This window comes from Hippocampus guttulatus, chromosome 7, assembly GCF_054856545.1.
Source record: "Hippocampus guttulatus isolate MCC_2025c chromosome 7, RoL_Hgut_1.0, whole genome shotgun sequence".
Lineage (NCBI taxonomy): Eukaryota > Metazoa > Chordata > Actinopteri > Syngnathiformes > Syngnathidae > Hippocampus > Hippocampus guttulatus.
The window spans coordinates 13585467-13610960 of NC_141267.1; the positions used below are offsets into that span (position 1 = coordinate 13585467).

Consider the following 25494-nt stretch of genomic DNA (forward strand, 5'->3'; position numbering starts at 1 on the left):
GCAGCACCGCGCCCTTTTTAATCACCTCGATCCGACTCATCCCTCCCTCATTGCCTGCTTCTTCCTCGTCCTTCTTCTTCTTCTTTGCCTGGACAGAATGGCCCGCTTCGGTGACGACGTTCCGGTCTTGCTGAGCACCGGCGACGGCGGCTCGGAGCGCAACAGGAGCCGCGATGGAGCGACCGCGTCCACAGGTGGCGTGTCCCCCGCAGCCTTCAAGATGACCAAAGCGCAGCGTGCCCGCGCCATGGCCTTGTACAACCGAATCCCCGTCCGAGAGAACTGCTTCACCGTCAACAGGTCTCTCTTCATCTTTGGGGAGGACAACGAGGTCCGCAAGTATGCCAAGAAAATCACTGAGTGGCCATATCCTTTTATGCTGCTTTTAAAGCTCGACAAATATCCGAACAAAATCATTAACTACTACAAACTGGTCCAAGAGACAACACAAACCATGCGCGAGATTCAGCACCGGTATTGCACCGACACTTTATCAGGTACACACGCACACTCTGATGGGATCCACTTTGACCCAAAGTGACCAGGCTTGTCAAACATATTAATGCGCATTTTTAGCGCGATATATCGAACAATATGTCAACTACTGTATTAAATAACTGATTAAAACTGTTGACAAGAGATGACGCAAAGCAACGCGTAAAATTCAGCACCATGGATAGCGTGGACGATCGATCACACCGGCCACTTTATTAGGTACCTTACACGCTGTGGTGGAATCCACTATTGGAACCAAACAGACTTGTTAAACATAATGATGCTCACTTTTAGAGATGTAGCCTGCACTAATATAAGAATACTCATTGTGGTTGTATGATTGCGGCGGTGTAGGTCGTATTAGTTTAGGAAGTGAACTTAAGGAGTGTACACACACATGGACATAATCACAATGCGCCATATGAAAAAAACTTAAATATATTGTGGATGGTGTTCTGTTACCATTGATCTATTTTTTATTTTACTTACGTTCACTCCGGCCGTGGGTGAGCTGGAGCTTATCCCAGCTGACTTTAGGGGAGAGATGGGGAACTGCCTGGACTGGTTACGCCACATTGAGTCACTCACACCATTTGTTTGACACTGTTTTTTTTTTTGTGGGCTTGGGACTGGCATTGGCTGGGAAATGAATCTTTTTTTTTTTTTTTTTTGCAAGCAAACCAGGAAATTTGCAAATCTTGACCTATAAAAATGCATTACTTTTGTTTGTGTTTTTTAACCTAAAATCACACCAAATTATAGATTCCTCTTTACCAACATAGTATATTGACGTGCCTTGTTTTTCTGTTTCTAAGATATGGAATTATGTAAAGTCAATGTTTATGTCTCCACGCTTCCTCCCCCACCCTCGCAAAAGTCAGCGGGAATAGGCTTCAGCCCACCCAAGGATTTTACATTTATAGGAAGAACTTCTTCACCACTAAAATATGAAGTGACTTTCTAATCCAAATCCGATTATAAATTTATTCTAGTGTCAGAAGATCTCTCAATGACTTTATTGTAAGACACGTGTTTTAGGCTGGTCGAATCGCACTGCATCATTGTCGTAAAAATGTGTTCACGTTATTTAGTAATTGAACGTGAGGGAACAAAATACTCGGAAATATTACAAACAAATCTCCACTGTTCAGTTCTTCACCACTGCAAATACAACCCACAAGAATTACTTCCGGGATGAGGAAAGCATCTATTTGTCGGTCTGTCTCTGTCTGTCTCTCTACTATATCTATCCAGCTGATGTATTTGTGTACGTTAGCAGGCTTCTTCCTCTTTCCAATGGTCAAATGGGTGGTGCCATTCTGATTCTGCTGGGTGGATGCTTCCATTGTGTGCATAGTGACTCAGTGAAACTAAATCCTACACAGCTCTACAGCGCTTGCTTTACGGGTTATATACAATACCTCAAACACACAGCCACTCCTTTGGAGAGTAGAGTATTATTACATTATATATTGGTGTGTATTTATTACTTTTTACTACCCTTGAAGCAACTTTATTATTCCATCTGTGATCACATGCTAATCGGGATTGGTGTGCGTGCGTGTGTGTGTGTGTTTCTGGTGCAGCTCGCCAGGTGTCCGGTCCAGGTGTGGCCTTTTGTCAGCTATTGTTATGCTCAAAAAGCAGCCTTGTGAATAACTGAATGGCCCACTACTGGCTTAAAAAAAAAAAGCATTCTGTTGTGAACTGTCATCCATTGTTGTTTCCTCTGAATTCCCCCTTTCATCGGCATGTTTAAAAACGGAGTTCAAATGTATATTAATCAACAGGCAATGAGGAAAATGATTTTCAATTTAACTCGATTGTTTTATCAACCAATGAAAGTATTTGCGCCATCGTCACGATACCATTTCGCTTTAAATCAAAGTGTTGTATACGCTGTAGTGACAGACAAGCAGACTGACCAACGTGCAGGTTCATGTGCTACCCGGGAGGGAGTGTCCTGTTTCATCTAATGAGCTCTCCTGTGCACCATGAACAGATACTAAGAAGAATTATATGGAACGATATCTGATCGCTGTGCCATATACCATTGAGAAGTCGTCACTCACTGTATTATACGGTTAGCTAATACATTTCAAATACATTGCTTGCTTACTTACTCTACTGCTTTCCGTACACTCTTCTACACCCTTGGAGAGGCTACACCTCCTTTTGCGGTACAGTATTACCAAAATCCAAAGAAGAAGGAGCGCACCTATTTGCTCCCAATTTACTGAAGCTCCATCTTTGCTACACATGAGACTCAGATTGCCCTCGAGAGCAATGATGATGGCCAATATTGGCTTGGTGATAATATACGGGCCCCTATGGGATCGACGCATGTTAGCTTTGGTCCAAAGTTGAATAGTGTTCCTTGAAATGAATGAGTGACATCTTCAGATCTTTTTTTTTTCTCGATTAGGAGTGAACATAATTACATGGCTTGTTTTATTCAGCATAATAAGGCATATGAGAACAGATCTGTCTGTGGGCAAGGACTGATTCATGGCGGCTTATCTGTCTGATGTTGGTGGTAATGCTGAGAGGAAGTAGCTCTAACCAAACACCCGGGATGAATTTAGCATTGAAGACTGACAGCTGCTCCTCCCTTTTTGATCCCCCCTGGGTCTCCCTCAAGTAGGAAGTACCCCATTGAGAGACTTCACCTTAAAATCATTGATACTTGGCATTATTCATCGCATTATTTTCCACAAATGTAAGCATATAGGTTTGCTGTTTTATGATGTTCTGTGTGACAAATTAGTCCATTTTTGTTTATTGAAGCGCAGAGTTAACCCAATGTATTCTCATGTGAATATACAGAATAGTGTGAAATACTACAAAATTTGATGAAATCTCATACACCTCCCCCCACAAAAAAAGTTGAATCCTGCCATATCACATCCCATAAACACGGCAGACATATTTTGCTTTGTCTATATTTTGATATAAAGTCATTGCAGAAAAAGGTTTTAAGGTTTAGCTAATGTTATAATCATTCAATTTCATCCAAAACATAACAACTAAAAGCTTTTGGACTACACTCACAACAAAGACAAACAAATCTCCAGCAGTCTTCTTTCTGCACACAATTAAGTGTTAGCATTGGAGTATTACAAGGCAATTTAACGACGGTAATCCGTTCCCCTTAAAGTTAACAAATCTGACTGTTTTCCAAACCAAGAATCTTAGTTTCCCATCTCACACATAACCCTACAGCTGTCGCCTTCTCTGAGCGAGAAAGTTGGATGAAAGAGAACGAGACAGCAAAAACTAGGCTGATTTGAATCACTTTCTGTTTTTATTCTTCTTCTGTCAATTTTAGTGTTCCCAAAAAATGTGCCGCCATCTAGTGGTGGACCATGAAAGTACTGTGCTTCTTTCTTTTTCATGAGTCGGTCTCATCTTATATTATTGGGGAGACAATTACATCCAAAGTGTGTTTCCTAAATCCAGTAAATTCTGTAAGTTTGTTCTATTTCCATTTTTCCTATGACAAAAATCTAAATTTGTCCATCTATAACAGAGCAAATTAAAGGGAGATGTTCCTGTTACTCTAAGGATGTTTCCCCCTTTTTTTTCTTGGCGAGAATTTACGCAAGGGTTGACTTTGACTTACAGAGCTGTCTGACTGATGGGTGACTGCATTTATCTTCCAAATTGATTCTCAGAAGCAACCCGCTGATGTGTGAAGGTGATGCGTCGGAGGGGGATGACTGTGTCAAATATAGTTAATGCTACATCGTTTAAGTTGCAATCATTCTTAATGTCACGCTCTTTTTCAATAGCTCAGCTTCACTATCATTAGCTGAAAGTTGTTGTCCGCCTCTTTCCACTTCCATTGTTTCCACTCCGCGTGGCAAAGAAGCCATCAATTCCCTCTCTACTTTCACCTTAAGAATCTCCGTGTGTGGATGCCAGCTGGAGCTTTGGCATATTGACAGTTGCACCAGTCATCGCGGCCCGTCTCTGCGGCCCGTCCCTGTGTCTATTTTTACATGCGTGTTTTGAGGAATTGTGACACGGCGCGAGCATCAGTGTGACTCACAGGATCGCTCACGAGCCGTGTGACTGATGAATCTGCACAAGACGTGAGACCGCAGCACTCGGGGAAGAATGGAGTGTTTCTTAAACTTCAACGCACTGTAAATGTTTTTCTAATGTCGGCACAATGTAAAACGTTTAGGTTTACAAAGGAAACATGCATTTTGTTTTCACAATTTAAAACAGTTTCTCACAAACAAATCGATGACAGGCTATCGTCAAAATGCTTCCTACTGTAGTACACGTTACACCCCATATTTTTTAGTCTGGCTGAAATGTGTGTGTACCTTCTGATTGAAATGAGCCAGTTGTCATTTTGGCTCATCTCTTGCTGGACCACTAATGATAACAGATTTCGTTATCATGACAATTTTAATGGGGGGGGGGGGGTGTATTTGATGAACAAAAAACGGTGTTAGCAGCTTCATAGAAAAAAAAATTAACTTGTCAAATTAATGTCATGGTAGAACTCCATTTGTAAAATGTAATTAAAAAAGTCAATTTTCCCTTTTAAAAAAACATGATTGGGGACACCTTTGGCCTCGATCCTCTTGCCGTTTTTTCCATCCCATTTTGTTGATTAATTGATTAAAACTCTACATGTAATCACAGAAGAAAGCTTCCATGGTGATGTCACGGGAAACCGCCAAGGTGGGCTGAAGGGTCCCCCAGCTGGGCGGGTGGATGAGCAGAAAGCCAACATCTTTGTTGAGTAAGTTATTAACCTGAGAAACTCACTTGGTGTTGCAGGATCAGGAACAGATTGAAAAAAAAAAAACCTAACAGGACAAAAAAAGTGGGAACAAAATGTTTTTTTTTTCTAAACAGAACAAAGCGTTCTGTCCTGGGAGAGACTCTGAATCATCACAGGTTTCCATAGAATATTCTGGGAAAGTCCCATGCTTTTTCTCTGACATTATAAGCGACCCTTTTCATATTTATGATTTTTTTTCTGAACGAAATCAAAGAAAACTTATCAAAGAAAAATAAAAAGAAAAGACACTACACTGCCCCAGTAAGCACCTCGGGGCATTGATTTTTGGCTCCAAGATAAACCTGTTGCCGTGGATACCTCCTTCCATCTTGCTTCCCCCCCCTTACTTCCTCCCTCCATTACATCTCTCTCCGTCGCTCCCTCCTGTTGACTGCTGTTTAAGGACACGAAGGTAGCATTTATCTTATCGGCGTGAGATGAAAAATACAAGAAGAAAAAAGACAGCACCTCACGCTGATGCGGCTGTTATGTGAAATGAAGACTTTTTTTTTCTTGTCTGCTGCTCGCTGATGGCCTCGCAAATGTGTTGCAGCCCCCCCCCCCCCTGAGCTACAATGTAATGTTCAGAGCAGCCCCAGGTTCAAGTGAGAGCTGCCGGATGTTAACATTTGTATTGGCTCTTTTTGTGTTCAGCCGCTCATTGCTCAAATGCCCCCGAGTAAACCCGCTGGGTATCACCAGCCGAGCGATATTGATCTGTCCGGTGTCAGCCTAATTTGGTCTCATTGCCTCCCACTTCTCCTCCTCCTCCTCACTCGCTCGTTTCGCAAGCATCAGCCTATCTCCTCTGTCCCGATCACTTTCTCGTCTGTCTTTCCATCCCTATTACCTCGTTGATGCCGCCTTTCTTCATTCCTTGCTTCTGCCTCTCCTACAGAGTGTGAAGTTTGAGGGACACAACTTCAGTGGGTTTTGCAGCTCAAATAAGGTCTCAATGTGAGTGGGTTCATAACGAGGCTGGTTCATTGTCCTCTTTTATATCTTCTACCGAGGCACAGTAACATAACAGCATTACTGTCGCTAGCTTACAATAATGACTTTGTAATAGCGATGCCAATGTGACTTACTATATTAGCAGTCGGTATCTGAGGGGAGCAAGGAATAATTGGGGCGTGACATATGAGCTGAGTGTGGTATGAAACCTGTGGTTACCAGTTACACACGCCTGAATGCACTCACGGGAAGTGACCAGGTCTCACTCACTGCACACAATGTTCGGTACACGTTCACAAAATAAGAGCTTATGCTGTACATTTTGCCTTGACAAAAAAAACCTTGTATTCAATTTTGATTGACACAGTCAGTGGTATTCATTTTGCGGTATGTTTATGACTGTCCTTGTAGATTTCGATGGGCAGTAAAGGAGACCTCGTCGTAAGAACACCTGCCTCAAAGTTCTGAAGCCCTGGGATTGATATTAAAGTGGGGCAAGTACCCACTACATTCCGAGATAAAACTGTCATGAAAAAATATTGTAGCGCACATTACTGCTCCTGCTGGACTGGAGTGGGACTGTATCACCCGACACTTGATGACTTGTTCAATCAACTGGGTCGGACGGTAAACCATTCTAGTTCATTTTAGGCATCGTTTTAGATACCGCTCTTGTATTGGATCTCATATATTTATTGACCATGTTTTGTTGCCTGCCTTAAATGAATACGCTTTTCCAAAACGAGACAGCAATGGTTCCTTAACTTCCTCCCGTCACTCCGTTTGAGTACATGATCCTCGCCACCATCATCGCCAACTGTATCGTCCTGGCTCTCGAGCAACACCTACCCGGAGAGGACAAAACACCAATGTCAAAGAGACTGGTGAGGCATAACGTAAACATTCAACTACACTTTAAGATTGTGATGTTGATTAAAACTCTTTCCCTTGCTTTGCATCAATAGGAGAAGACCGAGCCTTACTTCATTGGGATGTTCTGTTTGGAGGCGGGAATCAAGATCATCGCCCTGGGCTTCGTATTCCATAAAGGCTCCTACCTTCGGAATGGGTGGAACGTCATGGATTTCATTGTGGTGCTCAGTGGGTGAGTCAATGCGACGCGGGCTCTGGCATTCCTGTTCTTCTCTTCCTTTGTTCCACATTGCAAAAACCTGAATATGAGGTTCACCGAAGACTTTAAATGCTCTATAGGACTGAATATCAGTGTCACTGGTTGCTTGTTGTGCCCTTGGATTGGTTGGAGGAGCACGGGTACTCTGTCGCTATTCCAAATACAGCTGGAATAGGCTCTGGCTCACTCGTGACCCTTTTTAGGACAAGCGCTATAGAAAATGAATGACTAGATAAAGTTGGTCAATGTTTCGCTATTTTCCAACCTATTACAGTGCCTCGATCTTTATGAAATACTTTTGCAAATGCAGGACCGAACAATATTGTGTCTGGTAAAATATGAACGCAGTTGTTCATTTTCCCATCAGTCAATCAATGACATTTAGTCAAAAGTGCATGCCTAAATTAATGGGTAGGATTCATAGTATCAGGTAGGGGTGTTTAAGAAAAAAAAAACATTTTGAATTTGGAAAAATCATTTTTGATTTAAAAGATGACCTCATAGAGTTGAACCGAATCAAATTTTAAATGCAACACCCTTCAATCATATACGTATGCACACCCCTTATATATATATGTATATATATACATACATACACACACATATATATTACCTTATCAAATTGAATCGTAATCCCACCGAATCAAACCAAATGGAATTGTTCCACTCTAGAAAGTACTGTACTTGAATTGTAACACACCCGGTGTTTCGAGATATGAATTAAATGGTCTCATAAAGGAGAGATGCTCACCACGAAGTGTCTGGTAATTCAAGCTTGGTGTGTTTCCAGAGCTACACGGAGCTGTGAAGTGGTTATACTCTGCAGACCATCCACACATTAGAGGAGGGGTGTCAAACTCCTTTTTGATGTGGGCCACATTGTAGTTATGGTTTCCCTTGGAGGGCCGTTATGGTTTTTGAGAAACCGTAAAAATGTTTAATCCCCTCCACATATTACATACACAGCGCAAAACAAATTGATGAATAACTAGTTTTAAAATCAGAAATCAAGAATAAAGACTGTTATTGTGGATTACATATGACAATTTGAAATTTTGGTTCAGACCTTAGCAAGCATCATGGAACTTGACATGTTTGATTTGCTTTTGCGGGGCACATAAAATGATGTGGCGGGCCAGATCTGGCCCCCGGGCCTTGACTTCGACACCTGTGCATTAGAGCATAGTAGCACATAGTAGCAATGAGAGCTTTCAGGTATCAAAGAAGGTGCCTAATGAAGAAGCATATTCACCTCATGGATACACACACACGCATATTTGCACACACGAATGAAATATTCAACAGTTTGAATAAAGTGTGATGAGAATCTGGCGGCGTTCTTAGAGAATTCTATATGATTCCGGCGTCTTCCATTATTGATGAGTCCAATTGAGGCTTGGGCTCAAGGATGCTCTTGTCGCTGCAGGAGAGAGGAAGGATGCGAGGTCGGAGGGCAGATGACAATGAGGAGGGCGGCGAGGCTCGCTGTAGCCTGTTGATCAATTGACATGGCATGAGGAGAAGTTACTGTCGGTCCAGAATTAGAAGCTTAATTAAAACACAGTGAGACAAGCAGTTGTTAATGGATTATTCTAATGTGCACGGGCACAAACGGGGGAAAGGAGTAAAACCACAGAGGCTCTCCCAAGGGTTGACGTGTGTTGTAATCAGACTTGCTATGCATATAGATCAGCAGCACTTATTAAGAATCCTCTTGCGCACATGATTTGCCTAAATCCTTCCATCCAAAAGCTTTGTTTTAATTTTAATGTGCATTTTGTATTTGTTATACTCGGGATGCATATTGGCCTTGATTTTCTGTGTGAAAGATTAAATATCAATTAATTGATGTATTAGGGCTGGGTGACGTGGTTGAAAATAGTTTCACAATAAAAGTATTTCATATCAGTCCATATTGATATACAGTCAATATTTTCTTCAAAATAGGGACTGGAGAAGAAGGGCTGAATTTGGGTAATTTTATTTTAAAATATAATATTTTTAACCTAGCATTGATCTATATTTTATATTGATTTTTTTTTCATAATTGAATTTGATCGTAAACTATGCTTCCTATAATAACCTTGCGTGTGGGAAAGGAGAGTTGCTGATGCGCTTTTCAACCGTTCATTGAACGTTAAAGAACCTTCCTCCCGCAAGCTAACCCTGTAAGCCCCGCCTCTTTCAGGCTCATATGAAAACACAGACCCTCTCCGACAAAACTGTACATACTGTCCATTTTATGCTCATAATTTGTGCGTGTTTAGTGATGTTTATTAAGTAAGTTTTATCACGTTTAAATGTGTTTCAGGCACGTGGGGATGGTAAAACTATTACCAAAATAATTTGGTCTCTCTATATCGCATATTTTCATTTATTTCTGGTAAGCCTGGAACATTTCCGCCCCGAAGACCGAGGCATTCACTGTGTGCATATTTGCGTTTGCATCCGCTTGCACATGAAATTTAATGAACTGCCGTATTGGTGGGCTACATTCTGGCCGTTACCTGGCAGAAATACGGCAAGACATTTTTGCACAGCGTGGGTTTGAGTTAATCAACTATTTGGGGAACTTTGACATGATATGATCATCCAGGTCTTCTTTTATTAACATTCATTTCCACGAAGTGGCTTGCTAGATCTTTGGCCAAATGGTCTATGCGGGAACAGGAGTTACAGAATCATCGCCATGTGAATGTTCCATCTCCCGCATCTCCCTCCATTCCAGTACACGTATGCATGTCACAAGAGGTGCACAGCCTCATTATACACCAAATGACTACGCTGATGATATTAGGCGAGCAGACAGGGCTGACAGTGAACTAGTAATTAGATGCAGAGTCTCTTAAACAAGCGCGCACGTACACGACATTTAATTGACTGCCATGGTTTTTTTTTTTGAGAGAGAGAGAGACTTATTCCTATATTTAATGGGATTTGTACTGAAAAGTTGTAACTAGTGGAAATATGAAATATGAGATGGTGGTTATTTTGAAAAATGTAAATTATTAATGGAAGCTATGAAATGAATATATCCTTCCATCATTTACTTAGTTTTTGCTAATTTAAAAAAGCATGCAAACTGTTGAATTTTACTTGTACTAACCAGCACTTCTTTTGGAGAGTAAAAATAATAAATAATAATCCATTTTACTGTATTTGAAAGAGCTTTTTTATAGTACTCTATGACTCTTTACAATAAGAATTAAGAGATCCAGGATAAAAACGCACAGTTTAAAGCTAAATATGCACATGTTTTAAAACTAACAAATGGCAAGAAAAAAAAAATCAAAGCAAGAAATGTGTAGCAAAGACTAAAAGATGTTAAAAACCGTCTTTTACAAGAAGGGCCAGTTGCCATTGTGGGCGACTTCATCTGAAATAAAATTTGTTTCATTGAAGGATTTACTGTATATGTGACTCATGCAGGGAAAATCCCTGCCTGATTAAACCATGTAGTAGATTTTTATACTCCCGCATGCGTGAGTGAGACATAAAGCGCGTTCTCTCAGTGTTAACCCCTGACTCACACTACGATATTTGTGTTGACAGAAGCTTTTGCTCGCTGGATCATCACTGCGGGCAACTATTCCTTCTCTAGAGATGCCTCAATGCTTTATGAGGTCCTGTATATTTCACAGATGGCGAGCGGGGCGGAGGGGCATGAGGTATAAAAGGAAATGCAGACAAGCTTTCGAAGTGTGTTTTTAGAGTTGAAACTGCAGAAGAAAAACGAGTTGATATCACGAGAGAGTGAAAGAGATGAATAAAGAGATACATGTTGAAGAGGAGCGGATAAAAAAAGAGGTTAAGCCACAGGAAATGGTAAAAATGTGTCCATGCGTGATCTTACATGCTAATTGGCACCTTTGCAGACTTGCTCAGTGACAAGCCCGCATTACAATGACAACAGTTGGCAGGAGGTGACGCCCAACGCCTGCTCAAGTCACCCCGATGCTCAAAACGGAGTAAACACCGTAAGATATCTGGAAAGATTTGCTTGATCTTATTTGCAGGGACTATAAAGGTTTTGAGCGGTTGTGGAAAAGTGTCGATCATTTTTACATCGGCAAAGGAATACACAGTATGACTGTTAAAAATACAATGTGTGTGCCAAATGGAGCACTACCAGCAATGTCAGCAACACCTTCTGTCGGCTTGGCAGTCGTACACCTGGAACACACACACACACACACACACACACACAGAAAAGAGGAAGGGACAAGAGAATGGCAGAGTTGTCTCCACCAATCGTATTCCAACTCTGTCATCAGATCAATTGATGACATGGGCGGGATGCAGCAGGGATGCATATGTCCCTGAGAGCCGTTGCCGTGGTGACAGAGGACCCCGCCCCAGGTCAGGCTGTCACTGGCTTCCCTACTCACCATGCGCAGTCAGTGCACGTTTGTCTTGCCTTGCCATCACGACTGCGTTCAACTGCATTTGTCACGGGAATGTGGGATCGTGAGTGAAAAACAATAATGTGTGTGTTTGTGTCTGGTGAGTGACGTCGTTCTTTAAGCTTCGATCCAGACTCAAGTCAGGTGGTGTTGTTGAGAAAATTGATCATCTAACAAGCTTGCTGTCCCGGTTTGCCCCCCTCCTCTTCATGCCACCATAAAGAGGCTGAGTGGGCCATGAGACAAAGCCCATCGAGGGCATTCTTGTCACATCAGTCTCAGTCTGGTTGTGATCAGAGAGGATGAAGTGCTGCAGTGAGATGAAAGTGGCCATCATGCAGGCAAGGATCAAGATTAATTTGCATTTGTTTTTGCTACACTGAAACCGCAATATGTAATTGTTGTCATTTATAATAACCATGTGACAGTCCACTAAGGACAAGTGTATCTCTGTCATTGCATCGTGACCCAGGATCATAGTAGTGCCTTGAAATATGAGTTTAATTTCATGGCCATGCTTGGAACTCAAAACATTCATATCTCAAATCATCTTTTTCCATTGAAATGACTGGGCATGCCATCAATCTGTTCTAACCTCCGAACATAATTTAACAATTTTAAGAATGAAACAGTGTGTGTGTTTATGTGTGCGTGCGTGCGTGTGCGCTCACTGATTCAGCTCCCAGATAGAAGCTGACATAAGCGCACTGCCCCAAGGTGAGATATGCCTCATATCTCATGATGAATAACAAAGATGTGCCATGTTTGATGAAATACTAACCTGTGAAGAAAACCTGGAGCTCCATCAATGAATTGCAACAAAAGCCAAAGTGTCCCTTCAGTTTGGGTTGTTATGAATCCCAGTAATTACACTACAGTGTTACATCCTAATAAATTACAAGCAAATAGACATATAAATTGCAATATGCCTCTTATTTGCTGAAGGCTTTCTGAACAAAAATCCAGGGTTGTTTTTTTTCTCTTCAAATAGTAACAGTCACAGGGCTGTCAAACACAGTATTTCCTTTTAATTCAGCAGTATTGTTTCCTGCCGACACATGGACTGATTTGTTTTGCATAACATCTCTAAAAATGATGTAACTTGTGAAGATGGGTTCAGTTTATTTGAGGGTGAGCTCAAGCGCTGCAAGTGTAGGACTTCACAAAGAGTTTCTTATTCCGTCAAGACACACACCACCCCCGCCTTTGTACCGCGGGCCAATAGTGTCACAGCGGCTATAATTGAACATTTCGGAGGATTCACAAGGCTGGTTTATCCTATGCCAAAACCCCGTATCTTATCTCACAACCACAGTATTTTCTATCATTTTTAGAGGAGTTAATATATGCTCACCAGCCACAACAGTAGCTGCACTTTTAGATATTATTCACCGAATAAACACTCAGCCCAAATATAAACACAATGTAACTCTTTTGTTTTTCCTTCCATTCTATTCATGAGTTCAAAATCAGCAACTTTTCCTAGATGAAAAAAACATATTTTTGTCTAATATAATTTGGTATATTGTTTAAATCTTTCTTTGATGTTCTTGTGACTTTGGGCTTGTCCTTCAGGGGTCACGACGGGGAGTCACTCTCATGGCAGTTTTCATGCCTTGCACTTCCTGATGCAATCCGACCCTTTTTGTCCTCCTAACTGACCTTGACAGTATTAGCTGACGAGCTGGGATATCAAACCCACACAGTTTTCATGAACGTAACTTCGCATAACTTATGGTCTGTAATCATCTTCTCTTTTAACATGCGTCTTAACAGTCCCAACAGCCTCATCTTATAGTCAAAGAAAAAGTGAGACACAGGCTCTATATTCATAGACAATGGATCTACGAACCGGCATAAAAACTGGAGCATCTTGTTTTCCATGCTGGTTCAAGCCTCGCTTTGTAAGACTGCACTACGCCATGCTGTGTGTGCCATTGGACTGAAGGCGTTTTCTTTTACATGCCCCCAGCATGGCTGAACTTACTAACTAACTAACTTACCAAATACGCCTGCTGGAAGCAGGTCTCAGTTGTGGTGCAGGTGGTGCAACACGATTTAATTGAATTTGATTGAGGTGCAGGCAGATAGTCTGAGCTCTGCAAATGTGTGTGCTAGAATGTATGATGAACCCAATCACTCTTTGTAGAAATCGATATATTGAACGCAATATTGTCATCTTTATTATATTTTTAAAATCACCCCTGGGCTGGACTCTAGCGTGATCTCCGTTGAGTCATTTTCTGTTTTCACTATGTCAAACACTGGGCGCCTCTCCTGCTTTAAAAGGAATGAGAAAAAAAAACGCTTCCATTGTTCCTGTAGCTAGCTAGCTGTGTTCACGCCCACAACGGCAGAGCCATCCGTTCCTAACTGTAGGCTTGAACTGGGCACAAATAAAGAGCCCACAGTGTTAATATTCTGATGCTTGCAGGTCTGAGGTCTCATGGGACTTTGTGAAAAATGGCAGTGTAAATTTTTTTGTGACTTTAGAAATTAATTTACAGCAGAACCATTTCAGGGTTGCTTAACGAATCAGAATTATAAGTGCTCACATTAATTGTCCACAACAAAGGGTTTTATGACACACCAAAGTCATGCTTTACAGTGGATATTTAAATTTTGCAGAGAAGTTGTTATGAGCACCATGTGCCACATAAAAGTGGAATGCATTTCATCCATATTGAGTTTTATTGACTTACTCAGTGGTGGTCTGTGTATTTGGCCTTCAGTAGGGACATATCTAACCCAATCCACCTCTTCGTACCGCCAACTATCACTTTGCAATTATAGAAACCATCAATATTATACAGAAGTGCAGGGCTTTCTGCGCTCTGACCGCCCTGATTTTAATGGAATTTAGGGAAAAGGCTACTTCCATCCCACAACTGCACAAACAAATTCCTCGGTATGCCCAATTGTACCTGTCCAAAGTGTTGTAAAACACCAAAAGACAGAAAACTTCACCCAATGATTGTTTGTCTACATTTATATGTACCTTGAATTTACTGGTGACCACTCTGAGATAGGGACATGGAATGTCTATACATTATGGATGTAATTATAACAAAAGTAATGCATCCATTATGCTTTGACTAAATGCATTTTGTTACTACTCCAGCACTGCTGATGTGACTCATACATTTGTAGCATTTTATTCAATCTTGACCAATGGAAAAAAAAGAGCTGCTTAACAAGTGCAATATAGTACATAATAAATCTGTACCATTAGCAAAGGTTTATGATGGTGATAGTTTGACCTGGAACAAATTAATCAACTACATTACATTATTTTATTTTAAGTGCTTTGGAAACGTAATAGGCTGAGAGGAAATTAATTTGTGTTTGACCCACAAATCCACTAACACCCCAGGATGAACTGATTAGTGGACAACCTCGTGGACCTCACGAAGATCCTCGCTTGATGACCGAAACTTTTCACACAAATGTCTACGAGAGACCGCTGAAAAAGGGATGGCATTAAAAATCTAAAGGTCATGAAAATACAGTGAGCGTATTTTTTTTTTGGCTCTGCTTAATTGCTTTCGTGTTCATTAAACTCAACACATAAAATTTGGCACGACAACATGAAATAATGAGCTAACCGAAAAGCTGCCAAGGTGGCTGCTTGCAAAATGGCCGACTTCCTGTTCAATTTCAGTTGTTAGTTTTTGAGACTTTTTGCACATCCGGTCTTGACCTGTCCGTTACCCCAAATTTCATATGGATCAGTGAACCTGGTAGTCATGAATAATCTGGTTCTTGGATGAGGAGGAGGAGGAAGAGCGAGGCAGGGGAAAGGTTTGATGTGACAGCCAGCATGTGTGCAGGGGCTTCAAGCTGGCACTAAAAGTGCCACGTTGTCATAGCATGGAAGTCTCTTGAATAGATATTATTTATACTATTTTAACTCAATGACTCATAAGTGAAGACCCCCTATGTGCGCCTAAAATGTATACAGGTACATTTCCATCAAAATATATACCCGTTTGCAATAAGTGGTACCGTATTTTCCACACTAAAAGATGCACTGGATTATGAGGCACACCTTCAATGAATGGCCTATTTTGTATTTTTTTTTTCATATATTGGACGCACCGCATTATAAGATGCAATCTACAATGCATCCACTAGATGAAGCTATACTCATGGAAATGCCAACAGAACACTACACTACACCCTGATTTATATAGCGACGATCAGATGTCAGTAAAACTAATTTAATAAAGCAGCGACACAGTTCACTTAACCAACAGCAAGATATAACATTGACTCATTAACGTTGAACTCTCTTGCCGCTGCTCTATTTCCGTGTTCAACTGCGAAACCGATCGCCTTAAGTTTGAACTCTGCGTGTCTCTAGCAAGGAGCCATTTTGGGGTTGATAAATTACCGTTATGACCGTACACAAGGCGCATCAGATTTTAAGGCGTACTGTGAGCTTTTAGGAAAATGGAAGGCTTTTAAGTGTGCCTTTTTCGTGCAGAAAATACGGTAGGTTTTCGGGCATGTTGTCTCCCAGAAACGCCATCCAAATGACAGAAGAAAATTATTCAACAACGATTCAAAAATAATAAATATACTGTTTGTTTTCCAATACAGACACTGTACAAGTCTGCAATGTAAAATGGTTCCAAGTTAACAATTGTGTTTCTGATCACAAGGCTGAGGTGTTTGTCATCAGACCTCGTACATGGCAACGCGTGTGAAATCATTCTTCTCTCCTGTAAGAGCGAAACTAGACCGACAACTTTGCACATTTGAGCCTTATCGTTGAAAAAGCAAAATTTCAGTTACAGATGTTGTTTTGGCTCTCAGACGTGTGTGTATGTGTTTAATGAGGTGGCTTGTAAGGGAAAATACAGACTTATAGCTGGTTGGTGAGAAGGGACCACCACAAGGCAGCAATTTAATTTTATTGTAATCATCTCATTGTGGATAAAACATTGTTGGATCTTACTTGCTATTTCGCCACACACGCATGCACACAACCCCCCAACAAACAAACGAACAGCCTGTGAGTGAGGAAAGGAGGGAGGACACAAAATGTGAGCCAAATTGCTTTGTGCCAGTTCAAGTTACTCCCTTGGCTTATTTACATGTGGCACCGTCTGCTGCCAGACTGCGAAGCTGTCATACTTAATGATTGCGCACAAGCGACGGCGAGGCTACTCATATTTTTTGTTTTGTTTTAATTGCCGCTGAATATCCAACAGTCCAACATGAACAAACAAGTCATACACAAAAACATTTGCTTAGTAAAGGACATCAAGATAACATTTTATTAGCTGGTGGTGGATGCTGGGAGTGAGATTCACCCATCCACTGACTGACTGAACCAAACGAGGTTGACATTTTTTGAGAACTTCTCTCCTTAGCAACTAAAAAGCAGCCACGACACACTAATGACGTGAAGAAAGACGCGAGCGAAGAGAGATGTGCAGGAAGTGCCGGATGACCTGACAACTGTTAGGGAGGGGCCGGCCAGGCAGCCTCCTCAGCCGGGGTGCTCTGCACCTCACACCTGAGAATCGTTAGCTCATCACCCACCTGTTGCCTATCTGCTCGTTTGGACTGGTACAAATTGACTCACAGACCATTCCTCAGTGCAAGTTCGTGCCGTCACCACGCCAGTGGACTCTGTTGCCATCTCCTGCAGCTTTTTGTTCCTTGTGGACTCTTCGTGCTTCTTCCTGAGTGACTTTGTGAAGACTCTTGAATAAACTACGCCAAGTGTTGGCTTCCAGGATACCTGCCTGTTGTCGTGCTATTGGGGTCACATCCAAACCCTAACAGTACGAACTTGCCATGACGACCCCAGCCGACACAGACAAGTCTGGTCTTGAATTGATTGAGGATGTTCTCACCAACCAGGTTCACCTGACCGCTACCCACACCCAGCAATTACGGGACACTTCCGTCGCCTTACAGGACCTTCAGACTCAGATCCAGCCCCTTCAGCCTGTGGTGCAGGCCTTGGCTGACCAGCAGACGGCGTTGGCGAGACAACAGGCGGAGGTTCTGCTGCAATTACAAGCCTTGACAAAGAGCCGGTTACAAAGGAGCCGCTTGAGAACCTGCCGCACGTGTTGCACATGCTCCTCTAGAGACCTGGAGAAGATGAGAATGTCATCAAGGTAGACCACAACAAACCGGTCAAGCATGTCGCGGAGTATGTCATTCATGAGTGCCTGGAATACCGCAGGGGCGTTGGTGAGGCCGAACGGCATTACCAGGTACTCATAATGGCCACGGGGAGTCTTAAATGCGGTCTTCCACTCGTCCCCCTTCCGGATCCGGACAAGATAGGCGTTTCTGAGATCCAGCTTAGTGAAAACAGTAGCCTGAGTGAGAGGCTCGAGGGTGGAGTTCATAAGCGGTAGGGGGTACTTGTTCTTGATAGTTATGTCGTTCAATTGGCGATAGTCGATGCAGGGTCGGAGGCCACCATCCTCCTTCACAAAAAAGAAGCCAGCTGCCACCTGGGAGGATGAGGGCCGAATGAGCCCTGCCGCCAACGACTCCGAAATATTTGTCCATCGCAGCCTTCTCTGGGAGAGAGACTATACAGACGACTGCTAGGGAGGGTAGCCCCGGGACGTAGGTCGATTGCACAGTCATAAGGCCGGTGTGGGGGGAGAGACTGAGCCTTGCTGAAAACCTCCCCAAGATCATGGTACTCGGGAGGAACAGATGAGAGATCGGGAGGGGGGACACAGGGGGCCTGGTGGAGCAAGGTACTATTCGCGGCTCGTAGGCAATGGGCGTGACAGGAGGGGCTCCATTCCAGAATAGTCCCGGAGGACCAAGCAATGTGTGGCTCATGTTGTATGAACCAGGAGCGGCCCAAAATCACAGGGACTAAGGGAGATTGAATTAGGAAAAACCACCGTGTCTCGACATGGTTACCGGCTATGGTGAGAGAAACCGGGCAGGTGCGTTGAGTGACACTGGAGAGACGATCATCGAGCGCGAAGGCCTCGAGGGGTCTCTCCAATGTCTCTACCGGAATGGAGGCCTGAGCAACAAATTCAGAGTCCAGAAAACATTCATCAGCATCTGAATCAAGGAGAGCCCCTACCGTGAGTTGCTGGTCAGCCCAGGCCAGAGTGACGCTGATCAGGTGATTTGGTGGGGCAGGACGACGGGAACAAGTTAGACGGCTCACCAGGATCTCCCGGGGTCCTAGTGAGCCTAATCTTTTGGCCGGTTGGGGCAGCCTCTGATTAGATGTCCCCTTTGACCACAGTAGAGGCAGAGGCCGGCTTGGAACCGGGCCTCCCGTTCAGTTTGGGTGAGACGCGTGCGTCCGAGCTGCATGGGTTCCTCAACTACTGTGGCCTGGGATGTAGCGGGGTATGTCAGAGGGGTAGTGGAGAGGAGAGGGGTGGCTGTCATGTGGTTTCTCGGTGTCTGGGGAGTGACCAGAGATCTACTCCATACTCGATCACGCCTTCTCTCTCGGAGCCGTCCATCGATACGGCTAGAGAGATCGATCAGTTCATCGAGGGAGGCGGGCTCCTCCCGGGTGGCCAGCTGGTCCTTAACGGCGTCGCTGAGGCCATTCCGGAAGGTTGTACGTAGTGCCACTGTTAGGGTTTGGATGTGACCCCAATAGCACGACAACAGGCAGGTATCGTGGAAGCCAACACTTGGCGTAGTTTATTCAAGAGTCTTCACAAAGTCACTCAGGAAGAAGCACGAGGAGTCCACAAGGAAATGTCCACACAAGGAACAAAAAGCTGCAGGAGATGGCAACAGAGTCCACTGGCGTGGTGACGGCACGAACTTGCACTGAGGAATGGTCTGTGAGTCAATTTGTACCGGTCCAAACGAGCAGATAGGCAACAGGTGGGTGATGAGCTAACAAGTCTCAGGTGTGAGGTGCAGAGCACCCTGGCTGAGGAGGCTGCCTGGCCGGCCCCTCCCTAACAACAACAAACCAGAGTTGTGGAAAGCGAGACCAAGTAGAAGGTGAAGAAGAAGAGGAGGGTGAGAGGGAGATAAAGAGCTTGGGAACAAATGAGGCTGAGAGGGAAACTCCACAGGGGGGAGGATAGTTGGAGGTGTGAAGCTCATGAGGATAATTCCCTTTCTATATTTGTTGTGATGATGATAATGATGATGATGGTGAGGAGCTATTTCAGTCCTTCCCACCCCGTCTGACTTATGTCAGGCCGACGTGTTCTACCTCCTGTCTTTTCTTCTTTTAATTACTGTAAATCAAACCTGAATAAAAGGGTTAGGTTTAAAAAAGAAAAATCTGAATTCAAATTCTTTTGATTCCGAATGACTCCATAATGCATTTATATTGTTGACTGTCATTAGGCAAATCTTTTTACAAGTATTTTTTAAAATTGACTATACTGGAAAAAAAACAACAATGTGATGAATTTAGCCACATTTTATTTTGTCAAGTGGTTGCACATAATAAAATCATCTGGATCCAGCTACATTTTTTAGATGATGTATAGTCTACTTCATCGGTGCCTGGCCACAAAGATCTCCAGTGACGGCCCGCCGGAACCAGAAACTGTTGCTTCGCCACTTTGGCCTATCATTTATTTATTTATTGTACACATTTCCCCACAATAATCACGTCACTATGGTCACACTTGATCTCTGCTTAGTGATGTGTTGATGACAGATGTGGCTGTGTGTTCGCAGGCATCAAGCTAAGTTCAGTTTTCTTGCCTATTAACACAAATTAGTTTCCATTCCCAACATTCCACATCTTGATATCAAGTCTGCAACCAGTTTAGAGTACATTTCATTTATTGATGGTCGATTATAAACTATGATATGTTACTTTGTGGCTGAGCGACTCAATTGTTGTTTGAGAAACGTAAGAAATCCCACAATACTAAAATTATTATGTTGTATGATGTCGTAAACTTGACCACTTGGCCGTCATGGCTGCCGACTGTCTACGTTTTTCGGATCTGCGCATGTGTAACTCTGCTACTGTATTTCATTATTCTCAGAAACTTTGACCCAATGCAATCGACACAGGAATTGGGTTACAATATCAGCCATGTAAATGTTTACGTAATTTGATCTATGAGTTTGTTTTTTTAATTCTCAGCGAAATAACCCAGAAATTTGACCCAACGCAAAGAACCCATCATTTGGTTTGATGAAATAACCCAAATGCTGTTAGAATGTGCATGGGACTCCCGTTGTGAGGTGTTAAAAGTCAGAGTTTGGAGTTATTGTGCAGGTTCCAAAAAAAAAAAGTCTTTGTGCAGCCGTAAAAGACTCATTGTCTATGTGTGTGTACGTGTGACTTTGTGTCCATGAGGTTCATGTGGTTTCACGCTGCGGAGACGCTTTCATTGTTCTGCCCTAAACTAGCACTTGCCACAGCGTATCCTCCCACACGCAGGGAAACAGCCAAAAACAACCCCAAATAACCCCCCCAGTTGTTTATGGCTGCAGAATCTCACATCCTCGTGGTCCATATCAGAGCACTGCAGCCCTCCTCCGACACACTGCGTGTGCTTTTAAGGCTATCCTCTTCCTGCATTCAATCCCAACAATCATGCCTTTTGTTCCTCTTTCCACATTTCTCTCTTTGTTGATCAGGATTCTGGCTGCAGCAGGTGCTCATATGAACATCTCTGTGGATCTGAGGACTCTGAGGGCGGTGCGAGTGCTGCGACCACTCAAACTGGTTTCGGGCATCCCTAGTGAGTATCGGGGGGGGGGGGGGGGGGGCGCAGCCTATCCATCCCGCCAATATTATTTTTATTCATGATACTGATTTATGATCCCTCACGAATAGATTCACTCATAGCTACTTTACCCTGGTATGCTCTTTGCAAAAAGAAAAACTTTGCATGCATGTTTTTTTTCATATTTTTGTAACATTATCAGGTACATTCATCTGAATTTCCAAATAGCCCACAATTTGAGCAACTAGCTCACATTTCTAAGATCATCTTTAAAGTTTCTGGAAATTGCTTTGCCGTTATGCCAGACAAAGCTAGATTCCTCCCCTCCTAAAAGAAGACAGCCAATCCATTTATAAACTACTCACGTTCCCTCTGTGGTTAAATGATTAGCTCTCTGACTGTGCCAATCAAAACAGAGCGTTATCATGTTTGTAAAGCACAAAGAATAGAATAGGATCAATTTGAAATGTGTGCGCATTGTGACTGATTTATGCTCTCGTCTCAGGTCTGCAGATAGTCCTGAAGTCCATAATGAAGGCCATGGTTCCTCTGCTCCAGATCGGCCTGCTTCTCTTTTTTGCGATCCTCATGTTCGCCATCATCGGCTTGGAGTTTTACAGCGGCAAACTGCACCACACCTGCACGCCGCAGCCTGGAATACTCGGTTAGGCTTTAGTACACATCCAATGATTTCTCCTGACCTTAGGTATGGGCCAATTAAAAGCGCAAATATGACTGCGGTGTATCCGATACATCCCAGGATTAATAAAGTTGGACAAAAGGTATGTTATTACCAGCTTTTTTTTTCCTGGAGCCAAATGTAAGGCATCTGGGGGGTTTTCAGTAAAATTAGGCAATTTTTTAAATTCTTATGTGTCCATCCATCCAATTGACGTACTAGGAAAAAATGTGCCTGCCTAGATATCAAAAGTTTGAGAACCTGTGGACTATACAATGTAAGCACCAACCACTAGAAACCAAAGTAATAAATATTTAGTTTGTTGTCAAACTGACAAAGTTGTTCTTTTCAAGGGCTGCTTCGGTAGACTTGTCGTGCATTTAGCAGATCTGCTTCACAGTTCGTTTCGGGGCTTGAATCTGGCCATCCTATGCCTGTTCAGGTGTGCCTTATGAACTGGCGAGGGGGTCTATAATCAGCTAGGCATGTTAGCTGCATAGTCACAGATAATTCCAAGAGCAATTTCCCACAGAGAGGTAACGATGTGTACTCGAGTTGTAATGTCCCATTTTTAGATGCGAACAAAGATGCTACAAATCACGCTGTGCAAATGTGTGAGGGAACAGACCAGTGGCATCCGGATATTACTGTTATTTAAGATGCTTCTTCTTCCAAGCACTAATTTGAGCTGTCCTGAAAAAAGAAAAAAGAAAAGAAATCATCCTCTGCCTTGCCCTCCCCAATGGAATGAATGAAACAAAAGGGAGCAATTTGTAGCTGGAAAACCCATGAATAATGCATCATCGTGAATAGATGAAAAAGTCATTTTCAAATTTTGAGCTGAAAACAGCATTGCACAACCTAAATCCAAAGAGGTACGACGGAGCTCTATTTGGCTGCCTTAATGCTGACCTTCAGCTACCGATATTTACATAACCCTTTAGGTTGTATCACCATTGTTCTAAACATGCATGCGTGGTTGTGCACACATAGCATCACAATCCACCGAGTGACTGGATCAAACCAGACCGGCAGAGATGTCCTGTGCATTCAAACCTGCTTCTTATTTTTGCCATATTTGAACTATTGTGCATTCAGCATTGCCTTTATACCTACCTGTGGAGGGATTGTGAACAGAGCAGTCAGTGTTAGCCCAAAACGGGCTTCTGCTCAAAACAAAAAAATGTCAGGAAAAGCCCACTAGAACATCTGAGCTTCATATGAGTAAGCACAGGAACTTTTAATGGGGGCACATGTGTTTTTGTTTTCTTTGTGTTATCTCACCAAAGCTTGGCATCTGAACGCAGGTGTGTTGACTTCTCAAAACCAAGTCACATGCAGTAATGGTGTATTTTTTTATTTTATTTTTTGTCTCTTCACCTTGCACCCATGCAGAAAACGAGACGGTGGATTCTTCTGAATATGAGTTCCCATGTGGTGTGCGCCAGTGTCCGGCCAAATACACCTGCAGCGACATGTGGATAGGCCCCAATGATGGCATCACGCAATTTGACAACATCCTGTTTGCTGTTCTCACTGTCTTCCAGTGCATCACCATGGAGGGATGGACCACTGTGCTCTACAATGTAAGGCTGGGACGCTCTTTCCATGTTGTTATTTCCGTCTTTGGCTGCGCCAGATTGAGGAAGAAAGTTTGACTGGAAGTGATGTTGTGTGAATGGGTGTGTGCAAGTATTGTACTCCATCCTCCATCCATTTAATCGGCTGATATAATCTCTTGTAAAATCTGCAAAAATCTTGCATCTTTTTTTAAACACATTAATACATGACAATATAGGACAAACATAATGACCTCAGCGCAAAATTTATATACTGTATATATATATGTGTGTGTGTGTGTGTGTGTGTGTGTGTGTGTGTGTGAGGACAAAGCGGATTGGAAAATGGATAGAAGGATATAAAGATAAGCAAAAATAAATAAAGCATCCAATTTTTTTCCGATTATTCTCGGTGTTGTAACTTCGACAAATACTGAAGGACAAAGAATAGTACTTTGTAAAACAGTCAAATGTTCTGCCTGTAAATCATCGGCCAAAAATAAGTTATTTTATTCATTTATGTAACTTAAAATAATCGTCCGATTAATCGTTGATCAGAATTTAATTCTTCCTCGATTTGGGGTCAGTCTAAAAATCCAAATCAGTCAGGCCCTAGTTGTAATCATAAATTTGATTAATCTGGCAAAACACATTTACTGTTTAGTTCGATTTCAATTAAACTTCAAAGCATTTCAGAATAGCGCAGTCATAATGCAAAATAGCAATACAGAAAATAATGATCTGGTTGCGATTGCATCAGCCGACATATTTTCCCCAAAATTAACCAATATTTCACAAATTTCACCACGGTTTGAAACATGAGCACAACTCTATATTCAAATTTAGTACATTTACGGGAGGGGTGCGTTTTGAATAAGAAAAATCGTTCCATATTTTTTAACAGAACATGAACAAAACAAGTTTTTTTTAAAAAAGTAAAAGTGGTAATAAAGACAGTTTCTTCAGCAATAAAAACCTTTGCATTATTGTCTTCGTTGTGTGATGTCTTGAAAATGTAGTATACCTGCTTAAAATGCATAAGATCAAAAATACACGAATAAAAGACAAAATCGCAAAGCATCAGCACCCGTCTGAACCTAAACCCCATTTTGTGTTCTGATTTGTTTTCCCGCCTTAGGCCGACGATGCCTTGGGTCCCAGTTGGAACTGGCTCTACTTCATCCCGCTCATCATCATCGGTTCCTTCTTTGTCTTGAACTTGGTGCTGGGAGTCCTTTCTGGGTACGCACACTTCTTGCTTTCATGTGTCCTGGTACATATTTATATACAAATATCAAGTGGTACAGGTATATAATATAATAACATCGTGCGCAATGGGACTGAGCAGAATGAGCAGCACAAATGTATAGGCCAAGTGTACATGAATAATAAAAACTATACACGTGGATGTGAACGGTGCATGAATCGATGCTACACCCCACATACAGAAGTAAACGTGAAAAGCCGCAAGAATAGTTAGCGGCATTGTAGGTTGTGAAAAGTATCTTCTCCTTGAACAAAAGTAACACTTCCGTTTCGGCTTTGATCTTGCAGTGAGTTTGCCAAAGAGAGGGAGCGGGTAGAGAACCGCAGGGCCTTCATGAAATTGAGACGCCAGCAGCAGATTGAGCGAGAGCTCAATGGTTACCGGGCCTGGATCGACAGAGCAGGTGGCGTTGCTTTCACTTCCACATCACAATAATAAATTTAACGGGGTTGATTACCGCAGTCTGGACAAACCAACACATACAAAATTCAAGATTCAAAATGAGCATTTTATCTGCTGTTTATTTGTGG

The 25494-nt window shown here is 42.5% G+C and overlaps 1 protein-coding gene across 1 annotated transcript in view; it reads left to right on the top strand.

The window, feature by feature from the left end:
- Positions 1-25494, top strand: part of cacna1ea (calcium channel, voltage-dependent, R type, alpha 1E subunit a) — a 90231-nt gene that overhangs the window by 28893 nt on the left and 35844 nt on the right. Inside the window, exons 3-10 of the mRNA XM_086114792.1 lie at positions 97-366; positions 7029-7134; positions 7216-7355; positions 21371-21474; positions 21965-22123; positions 23534-23724; positions 24836-24939; positions 25252-25367. Coding sequence (XP_085970918.1) covers positions 97-366; positions 7029-7134; positions 7216-7355; positions 21371-21474; positions 21965-22123; positions 23534-23724; positions 24836-24939; positions 25252-25367 — 1190 coding nt within the window. The remainder of the gene's footprint in view (positions 1-96; positions 367-7028; positions 7135-7215; positions 7356-21370; positions 21475-21964; positions 22124-23533; positions 23725-24835; positions 24940-25251; positions 25368-25494) is intronic.